This window comes from Synchiropus splendidus, chromosome 2 (genome assembly GCF_027744825.2).
Source record: "Synchiropus splendidus isolate RoL2022-P1 chromosome 2, RoL_Sspl_1.0, whole genome shotgun sequence".
NCBI classification, from domain to species: domain Eukaryota; kingdom Metazoa; phylum Chordata; class Actinopteri; order Syngnathiformes; family Callionymidae; genus Synchiropus; species Synchiropus splendidus.
The window spans coordinates 13,517,074-13,544,630 of record NC_071335.1 but is presented as its reverse complement, the minus strand read 5'-3'; the positions used below and the strand labels follow the sequence as shown (position 1 = coordinate 13,544,630).

The 27,557-nt window shown below is 42.2% G+C and overlaps 2 protein-coding genes across 5 annotated transcripts; both read right to left on the bottom strand.

Annotated features, from left to right (window-relative positions):
* Positions 1 to 273: 273 nt before the first annotated feature.
* Positions 274 to 21,413, bottom strand: LOC128754373 (EVI5-like protein). 4 transcript variants are annotated; one of them, XM_053856947.1, is made up of 21 exons: positions 21,041 to 21,412; positions 19,514 to 19,555; positions 14,824 to 15,205; positions 14,384 to 14,573; positions 13,298 to 13,522; positions 12,129 to 12,203; positions 11,929 to 12,054; positions 11,708 to 11,851; positions 11,544 to 11,633; positions 11,004 to 11,101; positions 10,868 to 10,928; positions 10,747 to 10,800; positions 10,042 to 10,074; positions 9,284 to 9,424; positions 7,712 to 7,828; positions 7,195 to 7,335; positions 6,950 to 7,123; positions 6,717 to 6,863; positions 5,549 to 5,644; positions 5,312 to 5,407; positions 275 to 3,105 (listed from the first exon to the last, which is right to left on the bottom strand). In XM_053856947.1, the coding sequence occupies exons 3-21, from the start codon at positions 15,060 to 15,062 to the stop codon at positions 2,794 to 2,796; spliced, it is 2,559 nt and encodes an 852-aa protein (XP_053712922.1). In that variant the 5' UTR covers positions 15,063 to 15,205; positions 19,514 to 19,555; positions 21,041 to 21,412; the 3' UTR covers positions 275 to 2,793. The 4 variants fall into 4 exon arrangements, with proteins under 4 accessions (XP_053712923.1, XP_053712922.1, XP_053712921.1 ...); XM_053856948.1 differs by lacking the exon at positions 19,514 to 19,555 and having other exon boundaries at positions 274 to 3,105; positions 6,950 to 7,120; positions 21,041 to 21,413; XM_053856946.1 differs by lacking the exon at positions 19,514 to 19,555.
* A 506-nt stretch (positions 21,414 to 21,919) lies between these two features.
* Positions 21,920 to 27,372, bottom strand: LOC128753943 (CCN family member 1-like). Its single transcript, XM_053856183.1, has 6 exons — positions 27,232 to 27,372; positions 26,555 to 26,765; positions 25,385 to 25,632; positions 24,910 to 25,042; positions 24,486 to 24,664; positions 21,920 to 23,443 (listed from the first exon to the last, which is right to left on the bottom strand). The coding sequence occupies exons 1-6, from the start codon at positions 27,280 to 27,282 to the stop codon at positions 23,132 to 23,134; spliced, it is 1,134 nt and encodes a 377-aa protein (XP_053712158.1). The 5' UTR covers positions 27,283 to 27,372; the 3' UTR covers positions 21,920 to 23,131.
* Between the last annotated feature and the right edge of the window lie 185 nt (positions 27,373 to 27,557).

Sequence of the window (27,557 nt, the reverse complement as noted above, 5' to 3'; positions counted from 1 at the left end):
AATGTGCTCTGATTTGCGCTGCCACAGAAGGAGACGCAAGTAAGGCTTTAAAACAGATGTGAATGTAAAGCTCCAGTTTGAATTGGTTCAAGGGGAATAAAGAGACAATTTACCACACAATAATAATGCATATTTACTTTAGTCCAAAACATTTTTGACTGTAAAAGTTAATTTTGATGTTTTATTGTATGAATTTAGGTGAAATAAAAACGTTTTGAAGGGAGTCTCTCAGACCAGCCACAAAATGAGACCTAAACAAGCGAGGGCTATTAATAGCTTCAGACTGCAGAGGCCTCCCCCTCCTGTTGCAATACACTTCTTTGTCTTCGTAACCTGGTCTTTAAATGACAAATAACTTTAAACAAGAAATTCAAATTCCAGGGTTGACAGTTTTACCAGAGGACTCACTCGTACTGTGAGATCAGACACGGCTGCTGCTGTTTTCCCATGGGTGACATCATCAAGTAAACACGACCAGAACTACACAAAAGTTTAATGCCAAAAGTTTATTTTGTATTATTTATAGGATAGAGAATACTGTGATGTCATTTCTCCATCACTGTTAATGTACATAACTGTTACTGTCCTTTGATATATATATATATATGTATAGACAAGATTAGCTAGAAATGAAGTGGGCGACGCTTCGGGACAACACGGCTGCCCACAAACACAGGATTAATACTGTGCAAACAAAATAGTAGTAACAGATGACAACCCCGTCAGATGACCCATTTCAGCCCACACATCTATCTGGACCTGCCTAGCAAACGTGAGGGTGAAGAGGTAACATCCCGTCGGGGAGAAGCAGCGCCACTCTGGAGTCTCTCCGATGACTGAGCTCATGCTATGATCTCTGAGTCCACTCAAGGAAAACCATAAATATTTTGTTTTTTTATTCGTGACACTCTATTCTTGCCAACCGTCAAATAAAAGAACTGAAAACGAGAGACAGCTTTGTCTTCTGGCTCAGAACATTTGCCCGTCACATGATGGACCTGACATCCACTACTTCAAGTTCCTTCCAGACACTTCGCCATATAACACTGACAAGATGATCCTGATCCAATTCATCTTTCAGTTTAAGGTTGAGAGAATGGACAGGAAGACAGGAGCAATAGATCCACGCACCGGACGCATCTCTACCAAAGTTCTGTCCTGTGAACCACCTCCATAAATATCAATACACTTCGACCCATTGATCAAAACACGGCGAGACATCAGAACTTCAGTGACCTGATGTGGACACAGCAGAAATCAACCCTGGAGGTCAAGAGTTCAGAACACACATGAACCTTGGAATAAAGTGCAACAACAAAACCAAACTGTTTATGGCACATGCTGTTGGATTCAGAAAGACAGATGCCCTTCTTCGACATCTTCAAGCCTTCTGCAGTTTGTCCTCAAGCTTCTGTGGCACAAGTGAGGAAATAGACCGATGGAATGACTTGAAAAAAGGGGAAACCAACCCACTACTCATCCATACTTCAATAACCTGCATCTTCCACACGTCAGATACTCAACAGACTTCAAACCTCTTCAGGTCTTCATCGCTCGCTCACCTTGCTATCACGATAATTTTCAGGCTGTTTTTATTTTTTAAAAACAAGAAGGCAGGCGTGTCGTTGAAGCCCATCACATTTTGATGCAAGACAACTTGACTCATAGCAGTTAGCTGTGATGAATCATGTGCTGCTGCTCAGGTCTGTGCTACATGAAGCCACTAAAATCTCTTGCAAACACACGTCCTTCATATTCCCTGGTCGCACCGCTGCTCCTGTTTATTGCATTGATGCAGCCTAACTTTTGCTTTCATTTTAAAACAACTCTTAAGTGATATCATGATCGCAGATCGTGTACTTGAAAAGAAAGAAGAGGCAAACCTTCGCCTCATGTCTTGATAAAAGACAATAAAATGGCCATTAAAATGACTAAAACAGTCAAGTGACCTCTTGTTTTGGACATTCTTCGATCAGAAAATTTAAGACGTGCACTTAATACCTGTATTAAGATTGCTGTATTAATAGTTTGATTCCTTCAACGACGGCCCTTTCATTGAACTTTTGTACGTGTAAACCAACTCTCTCTTGTAAAGGAAGTTCCTTCTGGATGATAGTGACAAACAAAATTCGTGCCCCACGTCAAGCCGACACTCTCACTGAAGAGCAGCTCCATAGATATGGTGACTATTTACAGTTATTGTAGCCTCATATCTGCCTGCGAAGCCACAGAAAGAAAAAGAGTAGCAGCACAGTTTCCTCGACTCAGCGGCGAGGAGGCTCTTGGCACATGGGAAAGTGGAAACCAAAGTTTGGCCTCTGTTAATACGTCTACACTCATGTGTAGCTTCACATCGATGTATAAAAAAATAAACCAAATCTGGAAATAAATAACAACGTATAAATTATTCTAAAATACACAAACAAAAAAAAAAAGATTTGGCAAGTGTTGTTTCTTTCTGCAGTGAAATGTTTGACCACACTATCAAGCACCATGTTATAACTTCCGCATGTACGCACTGAGGAGTGCGGGCCTCCCGACCCCAGGCCATGACCCTTGAACTGAAGGCAGTGAAGATGGATATGTCTTTTTATCATGAGAATGGTTGGGGCGGACTATAAAAGGGAAGCTGTCAGCAATGTTCCATGTCAAAGGGCGAAAGTTTGTCTCCTCGAAGCCACAGGTTCTGGTTCAGTTAGTGTTTTGGATGTCGATCTGTGGATGGCATGAGTTGCTGTGATCAAGTCTGATATGTGCCACAGTGTCTGTTCAATTTACAGTAAGAGGTCGCTCTCAGTTGTCCTCAGCACAGACCATGTTGCCGTACAGCTGCTGGGGGTCCGAGTGGTTCAGCACTTGCTCTTCCACCTCGCTGTCCGTGCTCCCCTCGCTGTCCAGCCGGGCCGGAGGGTGGCAGGTGCTGGAGAGGCCGGGGTACAGAGCGTTGGTTGGCAAGGGGCTGTGCAGCAGGTCCTCATCGGAGCTCAGGTAGTCCACGTCTGCAGAGGCGGGGCTCGCCAGACACAGGTCCGAGTAGTTGGTGGTGTCGCCTGCGCTGCCGAGTCTGGAGCCTGGAGTCGCCTTCTGCCCTCGCAGCTGCCGGATCTGAGCACAGACAGGCTACTTCAGCACAAGAGAGCAGCTCACAGAGAATCAACGTGAAACCTCAGGAAGATGTAAGATGATTTCTGGTTTGAACTCATCGAGTTGTGGACACATTACACTTCCATTAGATTAGATTAACCCTTCTTCTTCTGACACAGTCCAAACAGATCACGTCTGAAGCTTTCACTTCATTGACAGACGGGTGAAGTTTCACCGCTCCGATGCTGAAGTTTATCTTGGCGCAGCTGCTGTCTCCACACTGACTCATGATAAATCTGAGGTTGTCTCACCACCCAGCAGAGACAGAGGAGGCTGAGAGGGTGGGGTGGAGGGGGAAAGCGGTTAACCAATGGAAATGTTTTTTGACTGATATTGGCTCTTAAATGTCGAAAAAGTCACAATAATTGACTGAGTCGATGAAAACTCCATCACTGTCATGCTCATCGCTGACTGCTGTGGTGACGTCCTGCTCTGACTAAGCAGCACTGACATTATGAAAGAACTGTGATTTGAAAAAAGTATTTTCCTCCTACTCCATATCCTGCACGCACACAAGTTTCAGTCATGTTTTCAACGCAAACCTCGGCTGTGACTAGAAAGGTGGGAAGAGAACAAGAAAAGCGAAAGAAGGGCAATCACATTCACTCCTTCACTCAAGAATTGAGACCCCCAGCAGTCACGCAAACCTCGCCACCAGATGATCAAACATCTGCACCAAATACACGTCAAACTTTTTCAGTAAAAAAAACCCGCTTTCAAATCGTGTTAACCTCAGACCAGAGAATCTCAACCCTGTGCTGCTTTCCTCTCCTGTGGTTGGTTGCTTTGCTGGTGTGAACAAGAGCTCTGAGATTTTTTTTTTCACTGGTCGACAAAACGTTTGAGCTAACGGTCCTTCCTCAGACTTGTAAAAGAATCTTAGCTGATGACACTCAAGTTGGCACGAACATTTCAAGCCGACATTTAAGGCTAGTTAGAAATCTAAAACACACTGTCAAATTAATCTATTCACTGAAACTGAGCTGATCACTGTGTTTGGGAATAATTGACAAAAATCCTAAAAAATATTTGCCTAAATATATATAACATGTAAAAAAACAACCGTCACTCAGCACACTGAGCTCTAAGAGCAGGAACTGACATCATGCTGTTTCAGAACAGGTTTGCTTGGTGGCTAATGCTACAAACGGACAACGCGATCCTCAGTGAAAGTTCCTCAAATCACCCACAAACGACCAATGTCATAAACAGGAGTAAAGGATTGAAGTTTTAGGTCTAGTAAGAGAGGTCCACCATTATTTATTGTGACAGTATCATTGTCCACCCTACTGTACCGTATCCTGCGTCTGCACCGAGGTCTCCTCCTACTTGGACAAGGAGGGTGCCTCAGCAGAAGGTGTCTAGGAGGCATCCAAAAACTCTAAACTCCACAGGCTTCTCTGGTTGTGCAGGAGCAGCAGATCTCCTCTGAGTCTCTCCTAGATAACTCAGCGTCTCTATTCTGGCTACTTGGATCTGCACTCCCGTTCTTTCAGTCACAACCCAAAGACCATGGCAATAGATGAAAGCTCAAACTTATGCAGCTTTGCCTTTTGGCTCTTTGTTCACCCCACAGAGTCATAGTATAAATTGAGAATGTGACACGAATCCAGTCAAAGTTATCAGACCAAGACTATGAAATAGCAGTTCAGGGTAAACTCAAGCAAATTATTGCAGTAATATAACACTATTATGTAACACATTGATATTATTAATGAGACTCAGATCAAAGGCAAGCTACTGTCTTGAAAGTAATAGCACAGTGCTATGCACAATGAGACACGTTGAGAAACTTAAGAGTCATATGAGTTCACACGGGTGTGGGTTGCTCTGCTATAACTATTTCAAGTGTGCGACCTGAAACACGAGATGTCAGAAGCAGGGGAAGATCGGTGGTCTGTTTACAAGAAAGTCTTTGTGGTGCGAGTGAAGAGGCTGCGTGACACGATTCATGTGTGGTGATCAGAAAGGTTACGGTGAATGCAACATCACTGCATGTGAGCCTACGAACCACCACCTCACTCAGAACTGAAGCCACCAGCGGCTCTTGAGTTGAGGAGCTTTTAGAGTTCTAACTGTCAGAAAGCTTCAACGAAAACAACAAAGCCCCTCAACTGTAACCCCAGGGAAAAACCTCCATTTTATGTTTGAGTGTTGAATGTCCAACCTCGTTCTTCAGCTCCACTATTTGATCCCGCAGCCGACTGATGTACTGTCTGGAGTCGGAGTGGTTGAGCTGTCCCTGGATCAGCCCTTCCTCCTTCTGAAAAACACAACAGTCATCAATTGTTTGGGACCCCTCTCACGTTGTCAGATGTCACGTGATCAGGTTGGGAACCTTCTTTACTCAGACGCTATACTTAATTTATACACTGCAACCCTTAAGGTCATTTTAGAAACACACCTGTATCTCCAGTTCAGCAATCTTCTGTCTGAGTTCTGCCATGGCGGCCATACTGTCTGCTTCTCTCAGTCGCACCGCCATGACTTCTTCTTTACTCTGTTGAGATCGAACACATGAGCTTGATGAAGTGATGCACAATAGCAGCTTGTTGTGAGTGAAGCAGCTTCTGGATATCGTCGTCTGTGAACTTTTATAAAGTGATAAAACCAAGATGCATTTAGAGTGCTGTGGACACGTAAACAATCACAACATGCCGCATTATTTACAAGACACAAAAACAGCTACCATGGCGACTGTAACGCCGCCCCGACCAATAATGTGTCCCTCCGCGGCTGCACCTCAACAGTGTTTTGAACAGACTAGCCAGCTATTCATCTCATTTCCTGTCTCCCTGTTGTTGGGTTGAATGACTTTTAGTGCGGTTTGTTTCAGTGCTTACTTTTGTTGTCGACCTGAGTTGACGAAGCCTCAATACAGTTAACAGCTTTACTCTCTTTACAGTATCTATTATGTAATGAAAAACAAAAAAACAATTTTACCAAAATATATTGTGTTTTAGGAGGGATAACAAACGTGTAAATTATAAAGCATTTAATATTTCATCCCCACTTGCTATGGAACAGTCAGCAGGTGCAGCTAAGATGCTCCCTCTAGCTCGGGGCTTTCCAAGTGTCTGATATAGTGCTGACTACTTATAGCTTATATTTCAATAAAGCAACATCATTTATGTTAGATCTCACTTTTGTTTTAAAAAAAGCAGGTCTGTCACAGTCTGAAAGTGCACTCCCTACCAATTTCTGTCAGCTGCCTCTCAATTCTGTGATATTTATTCCACTACGTGTTTCATTTGCATTTGCGCTTCATTTACAAAACAGTTTTCATTGGCAAAAACTAGTTGAAAACTGTCTTAGAAAGGTCAGGCTAAAATAATGGATGGAGAATGGATGTGACCAAAACTATGAAAACAAAAATAACAGCTTGAGTCAAAGGCTGAGTTAAACTAAAATGAAAACAGGATGTCAAAAACAGCACTAGTTGCTGGCTCTTTCAGTTATAGCTCAAACAAAGACTGACGTCAAACCCGAGCAGGAGCGAAAGACACCATGTAAACATATTTACACGTATATTTCAGCTGTATTCTAACATTATATTTTGCCTCCAAACACACCTTGCAGTCAGACTCCGCTTGTTTCCGTTTCATCTCGCTCAGCTGAGCTTGAAGGGATTTGTTCTGATTAGCCAGCATCTGGAGGCGATCCTGGAGGGCGGAGCGCTCTTGCTCGTGACGACCGATCAGCTTGCTGTGGATCTGGTTCTAGAGTGAGACAGAAATGCATCACGATCAACAGCTGCTAGAGGTGCAAATAAACATCCACTGTCCAGCAGCTGACCCACTCTGACCTGACTCTCCAGCTGGAGGACCTTCAGGTTGACCTCGCGGAGCTCAGCCTGGGCCTGCGCCTCCCTCAGTCGCACTGCCATCAGCTTGTCCTGCAGCTCATTCATGGAGTTCTTCTTCGGAGATTCCTTCCAGTGACCTCCGCTGCCACCACCGACACGGGCCGCTTGATGCTGCTGCACACAGTGGGATGGGAACATTACTATCAGAATAAAAGCAGATATGAAGGCCAAACAAAAATAATCACCTGCCAGCGCTGGTTGAGCTCAGTGACAGAGTCCTGCATCTCTCTAAATAAGCGCAGCGTCTCCAACTCTCTCAGCTTCATCTGCTTCACCTCCTCCTGCAGAGCCGCCATGTTGTTTTCATCAGGTAAACAGCTGCTCCTCTGCAAGACGAAAGGTAGGTAAATGACCACAGCTGAAGCTGGACATACAACATATGTGCCCACCTGATATCTAACCAGGAGATTAACATTAATTTTACATTTTGATCATTTCATCTTTTGTCACAAGGCTGAGGGTGGGCTTAGGCTCATAGACAACAAGACAAGTCTCATTTAACTCACACCGAGTCTGGTCAATTCTCCAGTCTTGGTCTCGTAAATCAATTTTATTCATGAAAAACAGCTGAATGTATGCCAGCACAAGAAATGTTATGAAAGAGAGGCTAACTGAAGGGAAGCAACAAATAAAGGTGGGATACCATGGCACAAATACAAAGAAATATACCTTTCTGAAAAGCATCTGTGATGACAGACTGACCTTCTCCAGATCGAGGACCTTGTCCTGCATCTCCTTCAGGGCCCCCACAAGCTCGGCCTCGTGCAGCCTGGACTGCTCCAGCTGCGTCTGCAGGTTGTTTACAAACGGCTCTGTGTACTGAAACGACAGCAACCAGCACAAGCCAAATTACATTCAGGAAGGATCATTCATCACTGAAAACAATCACAGGTAACAAGTTTTTGGGGGATGTTGTCAATGAAAATTATCATGAAATATTGTCCTCGATTAAACTTTATCAAGTGAACAAAATGAAATGAGACAACGAATATGCTGGTCATGTGTCAACTACAACTTAAAATAAAACGCAATGTTGTTGACAAATAAAAGCATGACTGCATGTTTATAACATAAAAATACTGACAAAATGTTATTGACTGAAATGACGAGACATGAATGAATCTTAATTTTCACAGACACATGTCACTTGTCAAAGTCTTCCACTCATCTCACTTGTGGCATTATTTAAAACAACTTCAGAGACATTGAAAGGCACTATGGCTGCCGAAGACCCTCCCCCCTCACACGAGCAAGCATGTCTCAGCCGCAAATAATAAACATACACTGCGTTTTAAAGAGACAACAGAGCTGTCATATATCTAATTTCTCGTTTGTTTGTTGTTCTGTTTGCTAGGTGCGAGAGTTATGCTGTGTTAGTGTTCAATTTTGTTGTATACCTGGGTTGACCAAGCCTGAATAGAGATGACAGTTTGACTTATTTATAGTCTGTCTTTTAAAGTAGAGATCACAAGAATATACATCAGTTTCCCTGACAAAATATCCCGTTTTTTTCAGGATTCTTGCCTTTAAATTGTCTACTCTATTCTATTCTATTTTTCTGGTAGCTATTTGTATTTCAAGTTTCTATGTGTTTCATCTAAACTGCTAGGTACTCATACTGTATTTAAAATGTTAAATTGAATTTTATGAAAATGAGACCAAGCAACATTTTCATTTAGACAAAAATAGACTAAATTGGTTTTGGTTTGGTTGACCAAATCTAGATGAAAATAATCATGGATGCTAGTAGAACAGGACTGGACTGGAACATTTAGGTTTTTAAATAAAGTTAATAAAAACCTTAATGACAGCCTGATGGGATAGCAAGACTAAAAGTAAAATTATAATAGGCTGCCAAAAAAAACATTGGAAAAGGGAAACTGAATAGTTCCATCAAATGAAAGCGCTCGCAAAATACCGTCGAAAAACCGAAATAAACAGACCAATGCAGTAGTTAAGACGACGTGCGTGTTCGACAATGCTGGGGAGTTTTTACTGATGTCTGAAATGGCGCTGAACGACACAGATGCGTGACCATGTGAACCACAACTGCACATTGAGGTCATATTGAAATATAGCGTTTTTCAAAGGGAGCCACATACTTGAAAAACCCTGTACTTTACACTGGTGTCACAACAAGACGATGAAGCTGCTAATAATGCACACTGACATGTCACACAAAAAAGCACAAACTATGGATGTAAATGAGGCAGAAAAAAACATAGAGACCGTAATGTCAATCATTTCTTATCATTCACTGCATTTACTGCCCACCTTCTGTTGCTGCAGCTCTTTGATGGTGTCCTGTGCTTTCTCCAGGCTCTCGCTGGCAGTGTTGCACTGCTGCCTCACCACTGCCAGCTCGCGCTTGATCACGTAGTTCTCCTCTGCTTCTTGTGCTCTGGTCACCTGACCCTAAATTGACAACCATCGGATCACATTTCCATCTCTTTGCAATTGAGAAGCACAAGGGGACGGAAACATGACCATGCTTGGTGGCAACATTGTCACATGATAAGTAGTACTCAGAATATTATTCATAAACTAAGTGGGGTCAAATTACAACAGGAGAATCAATAAAGTTCAATTTCCTTTGGGTTTATTAAAGTAAATGACTGAGAAAATGTATATATTATAATCACTAATACTAAACAATGTAATACATCTATCTATCTATCTATCTATCTATCTATCTATCTATCTATCTATCTATCTATCTATCTATCTATCTACCTATCTATCTATCTATCTATCTACCTATCTATCTATCTATCTATCTATTTATCTATCTATCTGTATGGCTACACTAATATAATATAATTTAATATAATATAATATAATATAATATAATATAATATAATATAATATAATATAAAAAAGGGGAAAAAATCACATGCCGCATGCAGATGCTTTTAAAAATTATTATGGGTTGAAAGATACATGCATCAGCTGATTATGATCAAGATGGTAGTCAAAAAAGAAGAAAAACAGTAGGACGGAAAGGTCAGAAGGAAAAGTTCACAATACTATACCTGTATGAGTCTGTCTGCCAGAGCAGCGCTCTCCTACAGCGCCACCAAGAGGCGGAACAAGAGGATGAAAGAAAAAAGAATAGGATACAGAAAAGCAAGTGGTGAAACAAAGGGGGCAGAGAGAAATAGAGTAGTGGCGAGAGATGACAATTTCAGATTTGAAGAGCAGAACAGCTGCAGTTAGACATTAAGAAGACAGTTTTAACAGTTTTAAGAAGACTGAAAATCACAGCCAATTTAGGTAGAACAAATCTCATTGTTCAAGAAATAAAGGTTACTAATAGAGAAGACTTGATTTGGAACATCTTGGAACATTTGAAAATGAGAGAAGTACAAAGACAGAGGGATATTATTATAATTATTATAATTTCCTAATTAATTTTTTCGTCATATGCATGACAGAAGCATGAGGACAACAATGCAGAAAAGGAAAGAAATAGTACTCCTCATGTGCAGCAAGATCACTGGTAATTTTATATATTATTCATTTCACAAATCATTTTAAATGTCAAGGATTTTTGAGACGATGTGAAGCATAAAACCACAGAATGAAAACATAAGTAGCGGGAAGGGATACTAACTCTAATAAAAAGGTCTCACAACAGTAACAGTGTTGCGTCTGAGGCGGTTTGTCAAACATTGCGACCCTCTATCAGGTTTGAGGAAGTATGAAGGTGGTCATGATTAGTAGGATAAATGACGAACCTTCTCTAACGTCTCAATCCTCTGTTTCAGCAGCCTGTTTTCTGTACGTAACCTCTGCAACACAAGCAACATTGCATTACTTTTTATCACTTTAAGAAGACGATTTCATTCAACAACCAACCTTTATCTCGATTTGCTCTTCCATTTCTTTGTTCTTGATTGTAGTGTATTCCTTCTCCAGCCTGCCAATAACAAAAGTGCATAGCATTATAAATCAATAACTCCCACACAGGGCTCATGCCAAGTTTGAGCCTCACTTTTTCATCCTCTTGGGGTTGTATTTGACCTGATAGGCTCTGAGGATCAGCTTGTCTGGGCAGCTGTCAAACTGGTGGGGAATCACCTTCTGGAAATGCTGGAGGGGACATGTCGGATTAAATTCAATAAAAGCATTGTAAAAAATGTGAGGATTAAGGAAAGTCCAGCTGCTACCAAGATATCCTGTGCATCACACTGCTTACGTAATTACACTTGAGGATGTTACAGTCCCAAAATATCATTTATCAACGTGACAGTGAGTGTTCTAGATGGCACATTGGTAATAGGATGGATCTTCTTTTAAATCCAAGACAGCCACATGCAGCCAATTGAGCATCAACGTCAACAGGAGAAAGAGCTACTTGATTGTAAGGGCAAATGTCCTGACAGCTATAACTATAGGATAGAAATGTCTTCATGACAGTGACACAATAAAAAACAGTTCATTTTACAAGGAGTCAACAAGAGCTCTCAAAACAGTACAGTGAGTGCAAGATCATGAGATCATTTTCAAGCTGGAAAATGTGCATTTCTTTTACCTGCGACATGCCCTCCATGTCCAGCTGAATGAGGTCCGTCTGGTTGTACTGCAGGATGGCCAGGCCCACACGGAAGATAATCTCTAAGCCCTGCGGAAAGACCTTTTGATTTCTAGTTTTGGCAAATTACATTAAACAGGAAACAACGTGAAAAACAGGCTCACCTCATACATAAATATGTCAAAGATGCGTGTTGCAACGGGCAGCGGGAGGAAGGTGAGGAAGAGCGTGAGGAACCACGAGGAGGCGTACATGGACGTATGGAAACTTTGAGACCGGAAATGGACATTGAGTTCAGGGAGTTGCTCCTACACAAAGATGGCAGTCACATTAATCCCCTGTACAGGCGGCGGCATAAAAAGATCATGACTCGTGGTCATTTTACCTGAAGCAGATATTCAAACTGATAGATGCAGAGACCCAGTTCTGCCATGCTGGGTTTAAAGAGCTCCCTCAGACGGTACTCCTGCATCAGCCGGACAAACACGCAGAACGCCTCTTCTTCAGGCATCTGGGAGAGGTTGGCTCATTTTTGATACGGAAACAAACCCCCAAAAACTGCAGATAATTTAATGAAACAACTACCTGCATGAGGAGAAGCCCAACGATAAATGCACTCCCTTGGCAGTAGCCCACTTCTCGATCCACCAAGGAATAAGCCTTAGACAGACAAAAAAATGAGATTTAAGGAGTTAATTACAACAAAAAAAACATGTTAAAATATTTAAGAATTAAATTAAATTAAATTAAATATAACAGTTTGCTCTCCAGACAACACGGAACCTTTGTAAGTGCAGGACTTCCTGATCGTTGCAGCTGGGAAACATAAACAACAACAAACATGGAGGAATCAGCTGTGAATACGCTTCTTGGACTTATGGGGGGTGTAATGGCAGGCAGTTTACAGTGTTTTTTTTGTTTTGTAGTTTCATTGTTCATTCAGTTGTGCACTTCTTACTTTATGTCACGACATTTTGGACATGCTTTCGCTTTTCCTGAGACTCTTGCGCATATGTGACTGCTCGCGCGGAGATACTCAACACACGTTGTTCTTGATGTACAGAGAGAGATGTATGTTCTGAATGTTGATCAATCACTTGTCTGTATCACGATTTTGAACTGACAAGCGAAGGAGAGCAGCCACGCCAACTGTTTTATTTAGTGCTCATAGAAGGCGAAACGAGGTACGATTGTTCGAACGCATGTGCCTATAGTATGTAGATTGGATGAATGCATCGTGTAATATGTATGTGCTTTTCGGTTTATTATTCTGTAGTTTTCACGGTGCAAACAGACAATAAAAGCACCAGTATTGAAACTGGACGTCTGTCGAAATTATTCCAAGAGGCCGCTTCAGGGGGCAAGTTTCATTTTAAGACAAATATTTTCAAGACATTAAAAGAGCTTAGAGTTTAAATAAGGTGATATAAAAACTTGAATAAATCAAGTCACCATCGTGATTCATTGTCAAAGTGATGCAGAATAAACAATATTTTGTTGTTTAAATGTATGTATGGGCCCATCATTTGATTCACTAATATACCAAATTCATTCTAATCGAAAAATGTGGCTTCTTCTGGCAAATATTCTTCCACCATTAAACAGCGATGAATAGAGATAAATTATCACAAATTCTCTAATGAACTAGATTATTTTTTTATCGAATCTCACCCGTAGTAATATAATATTTTCTCGGGTTGCTGCAAGTGTAACTACCACCTAAACACTATAGACAAACATCATCCTGGACTCACCTTCATGACATTGAAAAGCACTTCCTGTCCGAGGCTGTCCTGTCCTTTGAAGAACTCGTGCTCGGGGTAGGTGCGTGCGATGTCTCGGCGGATGAGTTTCTCGCACGGTGACGACATTTTCAGCAGCTCGGAGTACTGGTTCTTCACCGGCATGTCGGTAGCATTTCCCAGCAGCTGCCAGACGATGGCACGGAAGTGATGGGGGATACCTTTCCTGATCAACTCCTGTATAACAGTAGACAACAACGTTTACTCACTACAACTTCTTCCATGTTTTGTTTGCTCAATATCGGTATCATGGTATGATGCCTGCTTTCAAACGGCTGGGAGGCTGGACTTGACTCCTAAGTGATCAATCAATGAGTGGATGAAGATAACACAGATCGGAATGTTGATTTGCAGCAGTTTAGTATTATGGGATGTGGTTATAAGCCGAAGAATCTTAGGAGTAACTGCTGACAGTAGGAGGAAGTGACTTGGTTAAGCCACAGTGTATGGGTGGACATGAGTTCCACATCAAAGAGGAAGAGTTGAAAATCAATACAGGATGTGCCAAGAGTGCGTATGAGGATGTCAGTACTGTGGTGTAGGAAGAAGTGAAGGCCATTAACCTGCTGTTATTGATGTGAGACATGAATAATAGGATGAGCATGACAATGGCACACAGATTTTTAACACCATGAGGCAGGGAAATTGATCAAGTCAAGTCATTACCACATGAATAAAGGCAATCTATGCAGTCATCCAAGGTCTTTCAAATTGACCTGTTTTACACTATTTAATGTATTTATTGCGGTAACAGTGGAACAAGTTCTGTGCAAATAAGAACGTTCAAATCCATTTACAAAACACCCGGAGTGTGGTGAAGCCGAGTGCAATTTGTGTTTGAGGGATAAATGGCTTACAAAACTGACACGTGGGTTTAAGGCGGAACAATGAGGCAGATTTTCTCATCTAACCTAGTTCCCTGGACTGTTAGACAGCATGACAACAAACCGAATTTCTTCACTATCATTGTCACGCACACACAAGGTACCAGTGTTAGCATTCATGAGATCCTAGCCTCCACGGTCATGCGTTTCATACCTTTAAAAGCTTGTCTTTCTTGCGTCTCCACTCCTCCCATTCATTGACAATGCGGCCCCAGAGGATCCAGGTATCCTCCTCAAGGTGTGACAGGTTAGAGGAGGCCGAGGAGCTTGACACCAGCGAGGAACCGCTGTTTCGCCTGGACCCAGTCATCGAGCGCATGGACTTGGAGTCGGCCTCCAGCAACCTGGGACAGCATGATAGCGTGCAAATTCACCTTCAACTGGTGGACTTAAGCTTAAGGCGAAGGTGGTTTAACTCATTTTAATTATCATAATTCAGAATTACACACCAAAATGAAACAGTAAAAACCATCTCCATCATCAACATATCATTTTTGGCTCACTCAAGCATGCTGATGTTAGTCAGGGTTAACAGTACAGATTCTCCTTGAATGTAAAAAAATTTTCAATCCACTAGCAAAACACAAATTATACCTGTTCTGCTCCTCCAGTTTGGCCAGTAGTTCCAACTCGTCTGGACTGAGGTTCTCCGAGTCGGCTGGTGAGACTGCCGGTGCTGACAGCACTGCATCATGGGAGGATGAGTCTGGACTCAGCACTGGGCTTCCTGTTGACAAAGGGTCTGGGTCCATGCCAGGTGAAGAGGGGCAGTCCAGCTGGGAAGGAGCCCCACCAGAACCCTCTCTTTCTGGGCTTCCGCTTGCCGTCGACATGGTAGTAGCAGTAGAGGGGGATTAAGATAATGGCGTGTGTCAGAAGGATGTCCAAATTGCGCAGATAGTCCTTCTCCTCAGCGCTGTCACCTGACCGTCCTTCTGGAGGGCCGCACAGCCAATCTGATCAGAGTTCTTCAAACCTGTTGTTGACATAGAATAGGGCAGTAACATTAACACTTAAACCGCAAATGAGTCATTGCTTGTAGTAACTCAGTGTTGTGGATTTAAGTGCCTTTATTTATCCCAAACTGCCACTGTGTGGACATAGAAGTTTCACCATCACTGGAGGAATCATTCAAGCAGATCAATGCGTATCAAGTGCAGTGTAGAAAAAAATACACTGTGTCCATTTTTATTAGGGTCATAGTGAAGGCGAGTAACATGACATCTAAAACTTCACTGACAACTCAGCACAATGGGACTTAAAGATGACAGCAAAGAAGTGATGTAGCCGGCTCTTTGTGGACACATATTCTGATGGGACAGATGCAATTCAAGTATGGAAAGATCAGCCTTTTTTGGCTCTAGAATCTGGCTACGAGGAGTTCTGGCTATTTGTGTGCATCTTGTCTGGAGCCTTTCACGTAATTTATTATGAGTAAATACATCCGCTTCAAACAAAAACAACATAAATTAATCGCCACGTTTGTTACTGTAATACAAAATTTCATGTTGATAAGACTGAACAATCCTATACATGCATACTTTAGATGTATCTACAAGCTGGAATTAATTCCTAAAACAGGTAAAACAATCTACAAATAAGCCTGATTGTGTTTGGATGTTTCCATGCAGTCATGCACATGATGCAACAAATGCAAAACAATGTCAAGAGAACACCAAACAGCCTGCAGTACAGCTGATGTCAGATAAAAATAGGAGCAAAACAACCATCTGATCAGGAAGGTCACGGCAAGAGATGAACACAAGGAGCGCATTCCGAGTAAGAGAAGAAAGAGGGGAATTTCAATTTCTGTCCATCTGCATCCAAATACCAACTCAGGATTATGAGCAGGGCTGGCACTGGACACACCCTTCTCACTCATCTGTCATGCTGTCACGACTGTAGTCAAATTCTAGTGGGATTATCTGCTTCGAATGCTAGGAAGTAGTAGCACTGAGTTTAAAAACACTCAGCCAACAAGGATGGAATATACAACACAATTGCATAGCAACTAGGTTGATAAGAAAGTGATCTTAAACAAGCTGGAAATGGCTCCAACATCATCCCAATTAATTGATCCTGAACTAAAAATTCAAGTTGAATTAATACTTAGTTTAGTTTGCTAAGGGGAAACAGATGAATGTTTTATAAAGATACTATATCCTGACTCAAGTCAGGCTCAGTATAGGATCACAGTATGGACGATAATAAAGCCGTGTCACTTAACTTTAAAAAGTCAACCTGGACAAGAGCAGACAGGGTGATAATACAAGATACTACAAAACAACAAAAATCATGAATAAACGTGGCCTCTTGGAGAAAACTCGATAAACGTTTTTGTCTTCTCTGAGTGATCCATTTTGACAGCTCTGCTCTCAGGCTCTTGATATCCAACAGCTACTTTGACATGTCTCAACTTTGACTGGCTGAATTGGTTGCTACCTGTCCAGTAGAGAAGTGTTGAGTATCTTGCAGGTCCTAACAGTAGAACAGTAAAGGGAATGACGCCAATTTGGACTAAGACGTTCTATGAAATCCTTTTCTCCAATGACCTGGGTATTTACCACTCAAGATCATCGCAAGTTAGATAAATCCAGGTTTAAGTAGGTTTGAGTCAATGTGAGACTGAAGCACATTTATTTCTCAACACCATTTTAAAAAAGGTGGATGGATTAGTAAAAGCATGGCTGTGTTAGAAGTCGTCGACAATCCAGGACTGAACACGTCTCAGCTGCAGAAGAACCGCAGTGAGGACAGTGCTCCTGCACTAAACCCCTGGCTCCTGATATGCATTGGTCATAGTCGTACTTAGACACACAAATGATGAATTTCACAAGCATATACGCTCCACACCCTCATGTGACCCACTTCTGTCTACCGCAGCTTAAATCACTGTGTATACTCATCATACTGTGACACATCCGCGGAGAGTTCCTGGGAAAACATTGCATGTAGAGACAGAAGGAAACTCATTTACCTTTCCTCCACACACAAACAAGCTCCCAGCAGTCTTCTAAGATCACTTCTCATCATTTGCTTTTCGATAGGTCTCAAACAGAATCCATTGCTCAGGAGAAAAACAAATCTAATCAGAGGCAACAAAAGCCACTGCTGATGATCACGTTGCAAGCAAGAATGCAATGATCAACACTCAGCGCTGCTGAAATCTAAAAGCAGTCATGTATAGATAACCTGTACGGACGGCATTAACATACAATGCTGCATTTCAAATCACAAAGTGGATCCTGGCTATTGTCTAAGTTTAGCTGTGACCCTGCCTAACCAGATCTGTTGACCAGATTAGACGCCCTGATTTCTGACTTTCACACCTCAAAATCTTGCCACACTTATTGAGTTATTTAGAGTTGCGCTGCCTTACTTACAACGCTCCCGTGTCAGAGTTAAGCACCGCAGGAGGATTAGGACATGTTGAGTCTTCTCAAATTATGAAAGAATAGCATCGCATGTTTGATATTGTGCAAGTGTCACCATGCAAGCATGACTATCACCCCAATGTTCTCAGTAAACAAGCTCACATTAAACTGTGCATTGATCAGTGTTGCTCTCACGAACACATCACATTTGGTGACCCCTTGGTAAATTCCCCCGGTTATTCCCTCAGAGTTCAGGTCACTGACACCGGGATATTCTACCCTGAAGCGCCATCAACGCTGCCCTGTCTAATAGAATCCATGTGACAATGGCCACTAGAACTACAAAGTAATGAGTCGTTTACCTCATGACTCACGGCTCTACCTTAAGGCTGATGCTATGTTTTGACCATGGATCTGCTCCATTAGCTTAATCCAGTATGTCTGCACGGACGCCTGTGTATTGACAAGTCAAAACACATGCACAAAAGGGCAATGGGGCGTTCAACAATTGGAATCAATTTGCGCATGATGACTTTCAACTTTTACTCTCACGGTGGGTAATTGTGTGCAGTTGATCTGTAGATCATACTTTCATATTTGCTGCAATTATGACTACCTGTTAGTTGCCTGTTCATATCCATATAGTTTATTATCTTTTACTACATGACATTTAATATTATAAAGGACGATAGGAATTATTTGCTGTTGCAGTTACGAAATGGCGATGGGTGGATCAACTAATTTCACAACTACATCTACCACTTGATGTAGCCTTATGGCTTCTTTATGGCAAAGTGTGGCACATAAATACTCTCACGTCCAGTCATATTCCAGGACAGCTTTGTTATATTTATTTTCAGACAGTGGAGTCCAGCCAAAGATTCATCAAGGAGTCTGTGAACGTTCAACGCATCATAAAAAGGCATGCAGAATGAGATTTCCATATTGGAAGAATACACAAAGGCATATCCTGTTCTTTAACTGAAACCATTATGGTCCTTTGTTATGTGTACAACATATTAAGTTGGACTGCCTTTGTTCTTTCCACAAAAGGGAAGATTGATCTGAGGAGTTTTACCGAAGAAGGTTTGCATCTCATGTCCCAAAGCATCTGGTACCAGTTCCATCGGTTTAGAGAGGAAAAAAAAAAGTTAAATTACATTTCAAAGCACAAAAGCGTCATACTAAGAAGTAGTCACTTTCAAAATCCATCATCTTCCTGACCAGATTCACCAATAAAACACAACTTTCCTGACAGATAGCACACCACACAAGTGACATTTGACTTTTACACACCAATAGGAATAACAGCATTATGAGGCTGAACAGTAGTGAGGCCTGCCATGCTGTATGAGACAGTAGCTCTGAGACAGAAGAGTCAGAGTTGAAGATGCTCCCGTTTTCATTGGGAGTGACTCAGAATGACAAGATTAGCAACCAGTATATCAGAGGGACAGCTCATGCAGAAAGGCTTGGAGTCAAAGTTCACTGGGACAGACTCAGCTGGTTTGTTGATGGGCCCTGTTGACAAGTGTCAGGGTGGTGGAATGATTTGTCTGGCAACAATCCTGCTTGATGTACTGACCTGAAACATAATCCAGGCATGTTTCAGGCACTTGAAATGATATTGTCATTTATACTTCGCATCAGAACGCAATTTCTGTTCTTCACCAAATGTTGTTTTCATGCAACTGACAAAGTCCATGTTGAGTTCAATGAATGAAATCTATTTTGAAGACTATTATTTACGATGTTGATAGTAACATTTCAATGGTGGTCACTACATATATCATGATGAGCAAAATGACTACATCACATAATAACAATCATAATCGCAATCCAAAATAAATACTGAATTAATCTGTCTTTATCAATGTAATATTTTAACAACAAATAAATTGCAAATTTACCTTTTTCTTTATGCTCTATGCCACTTCTTCAGCATAATGACCCTATGATCATGAACCAAAGCCCGTTACACAGTGAAATTGTACAGGAACATTGAATATTGAAAGCACAGTTCAGTTATTTGCAATGATTAACACAGTCTTATAGCTACATAGAAAACACATGAAATCACACCCATAAAAATTAAGTATCTCATCTCACATTGAGGTCACGTTGCATCTATTTCAGTATGGACACAGATATATTTCCTTTGTCATGCTGTGATCATGTGGCTCTTGCTGATCAAGATAAAGAAAAAATACCAGCAGGCCAAAAAGACAATGGTACTGACTGACTGGAAAACAACTCTCATACCTAATTTGACATCCCATCTAGCTATACTGGCCATTTTTTAATCACAATACCGAAACATCAGTGTGTTAAAGAGTCATCAGAAAACAAAAACAAGGTAAACAGTAAGGAATTAGATTCTCCATTTTCCATGGTACATGGACTTTCACGATAGGGGTTGAGGCATTTTCAAGCAGAATACAAGGATGAATATCGCCCTTAAAAAAAGAATGTTTCATGTATTAAATATTAAAAAAATATGATTGTCGTGGCACTAGAGATCAGGTTTCCCACAGAGCTGCTCGCCAGCCCTCAAACAGGGGGACACAACTCCTATTTGCTTGCTCCATCCAGGGACAGACAACAAAAGTGCACAGTACTTTATGCAACTATATTTCTGGTCAGAATTTCTGTATTTCATTTCAGCCGGTTGACAGTGATAATCAGTCACAAGCAATATACAGTTAATGTCTGACGCTGGCCATTTTGTTTTGGATTCAGTGCCACACCACAAACAGCCCATGGTCTGGATTCCCTTCTTACTGGCAATTTATTTTTGTGCTTTACTTCACTGTTGATGTAATAAAGGTTCTAATACATGTAATATGAGCTACATTGATACATCTGTTTAAAGGCTTCACACACTTCTTCAGCTCTAACTTTAAGGCACAGGCCGATCAAGATATCTAGACAAGAAATGCAATTTAAAATATCCAGATACAATTGCAAGACTGATATAATGAAGTGACCGGACAGCATTTCAGTAAGATAGCATCAGTAGACTGGCTATTTCATGAGGACGAGAGCTAGTCAACGCTTTGTTCTGTGAACATGTGAATGAGCCTATTATCCTTAGGGTCCTCGCACAGAGCAGCTCGATCTCCTGGTCCAGTGCTGCTGGAGGAAGAGGAGGAGGAAGAGGAGGAGGGTGAGGAGACGGAGAAACAACAGGCCTCTGGATGTACATCTGTAGCCAAAATGACACATCATCCCCTGTTTCACAGCGGCTTTCCTCAGCTCTGCGGTTGTGTAACGACACTCGAGGCATCAAAACAACATCGATGACAAGGCTCGTTATCATGTGAGGGGTCTTTTTTAACACTCAGATAAACAGCAGCTGTTGACAGGGGGCGCCCAGAATGTAGTTTAAATGAATTATAAACCGGACATGATAACGTTTCGGTCACATCAAGCCTTACCGTGTGTGCGCCTCCATCGTCGGTGCGCTGCGTTTCCCCGTAGTTCCCACGCCACAGCGTCCTGAAGCGATGCTACGGTGTCGGCTAATTGAAATCTTAATAGGCCACCGAGGACTCACACGGACACACGGTCCAGCGCAGTGCCATCCTCCTACCGCAGAGCAGCGAGCAGCGGCGGAACCTCATCACCCAACCAAGAGCAGCGCGCGAGCCCCGTTTAAGGGCGCTGGCTTCATTAAAAACCGGCCGGGTTACGTCTCCCGGAGAGCGACGCAGCAGCCGTCGGTTCCACGGAGATAAGCGGCGGCATCAACCGCGAGGAGTCACCGGGAATGGCTGTCCTTCTCGAGCTCCAGACGAGCACGAGGAGTGACGAACCAATCACGTGGCGGATGGGAGGTGATGGACAGCGTGTGAGCCAATCAGAGGTAGGATACCGCGACTCCCGTCAGAAGAACAGCGGAGGCAGCAAATCAGCGCAAAGGTTTATTCCGGTGGAGGGCGGTTACCGCAGGTGAGGAGCTTTGCTGGTCAGAACGGAAGATAAAGCGGAATTTCATGAGGAAATCTGACGCTATTACTGACTTATCAATTCAGAGCTTGTAGCATGGCTTGTCATGATCAACTATTTAGCAAAGTGTTGCGTGTGGGAGAATAATGCAATTGGAGTTGATACGCAATTAACATGTAATAGAATTTACGTGGATTTTTACGTAGCGCTGCAACACCAACAGCAATAATGTAATCATCAGAATTCTGTCCATCCACCTGTCTATGAATTAATTCATATTTTCAAGAATACGCCAAGGTCGAAGAATGCACCACGCGATATACATTATATCAACATTTAATAATAAAAAAGAAGAAAAAAAACATTTGGAAAGCTAAATATGTCAAAACATGTTTGACCGCCCTGCAATGTCACAAAATAGGCACTTTGGATATAATTAATTGTTAGAGCACAATGTAAGAATCAAGTGACAATATATGCATGGTTGACTGAAGATGGCAATTTCATTCTTTTTATTGTTACCAGTCTGATTGTGTTTCAATATACATCTGTTTGTGTCAGCAGACGCATGTAATGAGTCACTTCCTATTGTGGGGGACATCATCTTATTTGACGATGAAATAGGACAATGATACACACGTTTGATTTAAAAGACTGTGTGAAGATTTCTTAGCAATAAAACACTTCACTTTGAAGTCAGTATTGAAACGCTTAACCATTAAATTATAGATAATAAATAGACGTTGAGCTCCTAAAGGCCACGACATGGAATCTAAATCTCCTAAGCATGAAGAGGGGACAGATAACTGGCCCGTTAACACACACACATGATGTTTTCATGATGTAAACAGCCATGCAAGTTCCACACAACAGCAATTATATTTAAATGATACATATATCTCTAATCTATATTTTCTTTTCTAACCTATGAAATTCTCGTATATTATAAAAAATCCGACAACATTCCAATTCTGACCTTATATTTCAGCAATATTGGCAAAAAGGCACTGCTAACCAAACGTATTAGCACAGCAGTAGTTTATCTCTTCCCATGCAACTGCTGGAGTTAAAGCTTTTTCGTCCATAAACACGGAGTCAATCGGAACATTTCAATTCAACACCGCCACCAGCTGTACACCAGAGGACGCTATAAACACATAGTGAGCACACTCACTCAATAGTCACCGAGTTCACTACAAATTGAATGGCAGGAGGTGCATCTATGGTTACTTCTCATTGGTCCAGCCAAGTTAAGGATATAAGATCAATGTCATGTATGTATCCAAATGTATTTAATACACCAAAGGAAACGCCATGATCATGTCACCATGTCCTCCAGTCAGATTTGCATCACAAATATTGTATAGAGCAAGGTGGTTTCTTTCAAAGATTCATACCTCTTTTGCGGTTTCTTAGTAAACCTGATCCAGCAGTTTCCTCAGTTTCACAGGGATGCTTTAAGAGAAGGTGAAATGTAGATGGAAAAAAAAACAATGTTCAATCTGAGTTTAAGTGCCAAAATGTTTTCCCTTTCCCTTAGACAATATATCCTGTCGGCTGGTGCTCATGGTGCTTAGTCTTTATGCATATTCCTTCTTGAACATGGTACTGCTTTTCATCCAAGGCAGCGGGGGAGCATCCACTTCATTGAGGGACCCGCAATTGTTGTTGCATTTGCATGACTGGATGAACATGGCTGGCATTCGGAGGCGTGCACCGTCCCGACAAACAAAGGTCACAGGTACCGTGCGTGTGCGTTGTGGCAAGCAGCACTGCTGCTCTGCACACGTTCCACAGTAGTTTGGTCGGTAAAGTTTGATGCTCACACACTTGCCATAGGACAGACGAAGGGGTTCTGAAGCTTTGTAGACAGATGAGCACTTCTTCCCTCTCTGTAATTAGAACAAAGATTGATGTTCATCTTAAGATGCTACAGAGAACTGTTTCGGTGTTATGGATTATAGGACCTCCAATAAATCTTTCAAGGTGAAACAACATCATCCAAAGTGACACCAGTGAATGTTCAAGGCAGGTGAGAGCCACCGATCTCCAATGTTCCTGGAGTGTCTCGGCACTCCAAGTATCCAGACAGGCGATGGTCAGCTTCATGGGAAGAATGCATGAGGGAAAATGGAGAGGGGGGCTATATTTAAATAGGTGCCTGCCTGCTTTCCAACCCAAGTATATCAGCTCTGCACAGCCCCAACAGCTCACTGACCTTCTCGGCGTACTGCTAAAATACTCAGTTAACAAGCTGCAGGGAAGATATTCCACCTCTGGAGGGAAGTTTATTCAGTGCAGGAGCATCAAACGATTAGCTTAGGGACTCCGGGATCCAACCATGTTAAATGCATTATGGATGGGATTTTGTAAACTGAGGCTGTTCTCTTGGGGTGAAAGTAGTAGCACTTAAACAAACTTGGCCGGCTTTTTAATACAGAGGCAAAGCTGAACTATCATGAACTTGGTGTTGGATAAAAAGTCAAGTATGGTAGACACTTGCTCTAGTTCAACACCCTCTTCTTCTTTGTTGCTCACAACAAAGTGAATAGTTTGTCCTCCATAACAAAGTTACTCCTATCTATTTGTGACAGAGGCGTTGTATACAATCCCTGCACCAGAGTGGGAAGGTGCAGGGATGAGGATAAACCCTGCTGAGTTGCGAGAGCAGGCTTTACTTCAAATAGACATCCACAATTGAGATTATGTCACACACATAGGGGATGAAGACACACCGTCTTATTAAAAAAAGTGCCCTGGTATTTCACCAGATTCATACTTCTGGTTGCTCTTGAATTTTTCATCTAAAAAAAATGAGTACACGTTTTCTTTCTTCTTCAAAACACTCAGCTAAGGCGCGTCTGGATGGTGATAAGATGTTATCAAGACTCAACCATGGACATTAGACCTGGACTCAAGGCTCAAGTCACTTACCTTAGCGGGAGCACTCAGGCCATAGCAAGGTCGAACCATGCAGACTCTCGTCTCTTGCTTCAGTTTGCAGCTTCGGTTCTTGTTGGTGATGCGAGAAGAGATACCGACCCCACAGCTGCGGGAGCACTCCGACCAGTCGGTGGTCATCACACGGCATTTCTTCTTAGGCTGGAGCCAAACTGAATTTTAGAAAAGATTGCGTCAGAAGAAGCACACCCACGTGAACATAAACTGAAAAGGTACAGCAAACACAAACATCATCACACAAAGGAGGGAGTATTTTATTCAAAACAACTGTTGAGTCTATGAATTTTAAGTTAATTTTAAGTTCAGTTTTGTTTCAACTTTCCAGCCAGAAATGAAGACTGTCCACAGTTACATTTTAACCTATGAAGCGTGCAATAATGTCAGTAGGCGTCCTCACCAGGTAGGTGTTTACTGGCGCGCTCCGGCTCCCAAGACTCGACACCTGCCAGCTTGTTGGTAATCAACAACTCATTTCCAGGCCGATTAGGGAGGGGATGATGTTGGGGAGTGGGTGGTTTGGATGAGGGCTTCTGTGATAGAAAATGACATCTGGTGGTTATGAAGCAGAGACTGGTCTCTAGAACACTACTGCATAAAGGATAAACCACTACACAATCGATGTACTAAAGCTGGCCGAAAGGTGTCTGATGTTTAGATATTCATCTGCACAGTTTACTTGAATTGTCCCTGCGATGGACAGGAAGGCGAGGATTTTATTCATGATTTATGCAGATATCATCAAAAAATAAAAAACAGAGCAACAAGAGCACATTATTAATGTCTTAAAGTACATGTTTAATGCTGTTAAAGAAACCTACAGGCGTAACAAAAACACAGGCTTATACAGGAAGCCTGTTCGGGCTTGTACCAACCAGGCGTTTTGGAGGGATCCGCCAGGTGCCTTGGTGACAGTCCACGCTGAAGCAACACTGTCCGGGTATCTTGATAAGTCGTGGGCTGGGACACACTTCTGAAGGTGGTGGCAACTTGTTTTCACACAGAGCAGAGCAGCCGACGGAGCCGTCCACGCAAGTACACTGGTGTTTGCAGCCAGCCTGGAAGCTCTCGCCGTTCTGATAAATCCTGCCATTGTACTCACAGGTACGACCCTCTGACCTGGCTGCACCAACGCAGGGAGACAACTTTCATATATGATGGACCATTGCTGACAAATCGAGCAACTCTGTGGACATTAAATGTTGCACTGCACAGTCTAAACTTAAATGGGAAAGAGGAGAAACAAAGGCAGGTGTGGGGGGATCTTCTTGCCTCTAAAATCCCGGGACTCAAATCAGCTATTTTTAGAATGCGGGGCAGCACTGCAAGAGCATTTCTAATAGTTAAAACCCTACCATTATTAAATATCAACGACGTGAACAAGCACCACTCTGTACAAGAACAATCAAGGTCACTTCACTCACAGCATACTGACATGAATCCATCAGCAATGGTCAAGTGTCCAGTAAGAAATGGGAGCCAAGAAAGTGCACTTCTGGAATTCTTGCGTCCTTTCTGCTACTACAATTGTCTGCCAACTACTATACGTTTATCTTGAAGACTGCTGTCTTTTTTGAAGAACGGTGCATTTTCTTCGAGTGTGTTTAAAATGAAGTAATAATCGGCTTTTAAATGAGTACCTCAGTTAATACAGAGAGCAGAAATGGCTGAGGCTCTCAGGACCATTGTGAAAATACCACTGTGAAATTATTGTCACAGTGAACATCAAGGAATATAGTGTGAAACAACATTGGCTAAATATGCTTTTTTTTTTTAATATGTAACAAAACAATATTTAACACTATACAAGTAAACATAGTAAAATACTTGACAATAGTATTACAACACTACAATCAGATGTATCGGCTTGTTCAACAACCCAAGTCATACACTGACTAGTCGACTAATCTTCATAAAGATAGTCGGTGACAGTCAACAAATACACACATAACAAAAAACAAAACAATAACTATCAGCCGCTTTTGCTGGTACGCACAGAAAAGCTGAATGAAGCCAAATATTGTGGAAGGTATGAGGGCGCTCACCTCGACAGATGCCCCAGGCCGTGGTCACATCATTACCGAAATTACACTCCAGTCCTTTGTGGTGGTCACAAGGTCTCATTGGACTGCAGTCCTGGTTCAGCTGAGCAGCACACACCTTACAGCAGCCGCATCCGTCTGGTACGTAACTGACACCTGCTGGACAGGTCATCCTTGGTGGACACTCGCACTTTGCCGGACAGGTGGCGCTCACCTGGATGGGTGAGAAACACAAAAGGCAAAATAATGAGAATAATATGTGCAACAAAAGCAGAAACCTTCAGAGAACCATACTACTACTGTGGAACAAGGTCATGCAGAGGTGAAGCCAGAGGTAAACCAAGCACAGAGCAGGTACATTCAGCTGAGCCATGTTGCAGGGTTATGACTGCAGTCACGGCTCAGTACTAGAGTCAGCTTGTTTCCCTTTGCTCGCCAAGTCAGTGTGTTTACAATGATCGACGTGAGTAGACACGCTTGTATAGAAAAACGAAAAGCACGTACATCACAAATCAGGACGGCAATGCCTCTGTCTAAGGGTTCTAACCACATGAATGTGAAATATCCGCTATGTTGGACAGCATGTGGCTCACACTGGCACTTACCTATGTTCGCGGTTAAATAGTTCTTATTGTTACACGTTATATACAGTATCAGACACGTAAGAGTGAACTTCTCACCTGTGTAATGACGACAGACGCAACGATTATTAGGCCAACCAGACACGTCATATCTGTTTACATATAAGCATCAAGAGCTGAAGAAAAAAAACATTCACGTTTGATCTCCGTGAAAACTTATTTCCTGCTGTTATTACGGGTCAAGTGTCTAAACATCTATTTATACCCACTTGAGCTCCCACGGCATGCACCACCCACTCCGTCCCAGCTAACCAATCAGAGCATAGAAAGAAAGCGCGCAGACTTCCTCATCGGGCGGGAAGTTCCAGCAGGCTACGATTCTGATTGGTGGATTCCTGCGCCATAGTCGGGTCAGTTTATAAGTG

Bases quoted from the DNA above. Each gene is read 5' to 3' on its own strand.
- LOC128754373 (XM_053856947.1), bottom strand. From the start codon at position 15,062: ATGTCGACGGCAAGCGGAAGCCCAGAAAGAGAGGGTTCTGGTGGGGCT. The intron at 14,574-14,823 runs GTATAATTTGTG...ATGCTGTCCCAG, and splicing joins AAACTGGAGGAGCAGAACAG to GTTGCTGGAGGCCGACTCCA. The intron at 13,523-14,383 runs GTATGAAACGCA...ACTGTTATACAG, and splicing joins AGAAAGACAAGCTTTTAAAG to GAGTTGATCAGGAAAGGTAT.
- LOC128753943 (XM_053856183.1), bottom strand. From the start codon at position 27,282: ATGACGTGTCTGGTTGGCCTAATAATCGTTGCGTCTGTCGTCATTACA. The intron at 26,766-27,231 runs GTGAGAAGTTCA...TCACCCATCCAG, and splicing joins CGTCTGTCGTCATTACACAG to GTGAGCGCCACCTGTCCGGC. The intron at 23,444-24,485 runs GTAAGTGACTTG...TTCTAATTACAG, and splicing joins GCCTGAGTGCTCCCGCTAAG to AGAGGGAAGAAGTGCTCATC.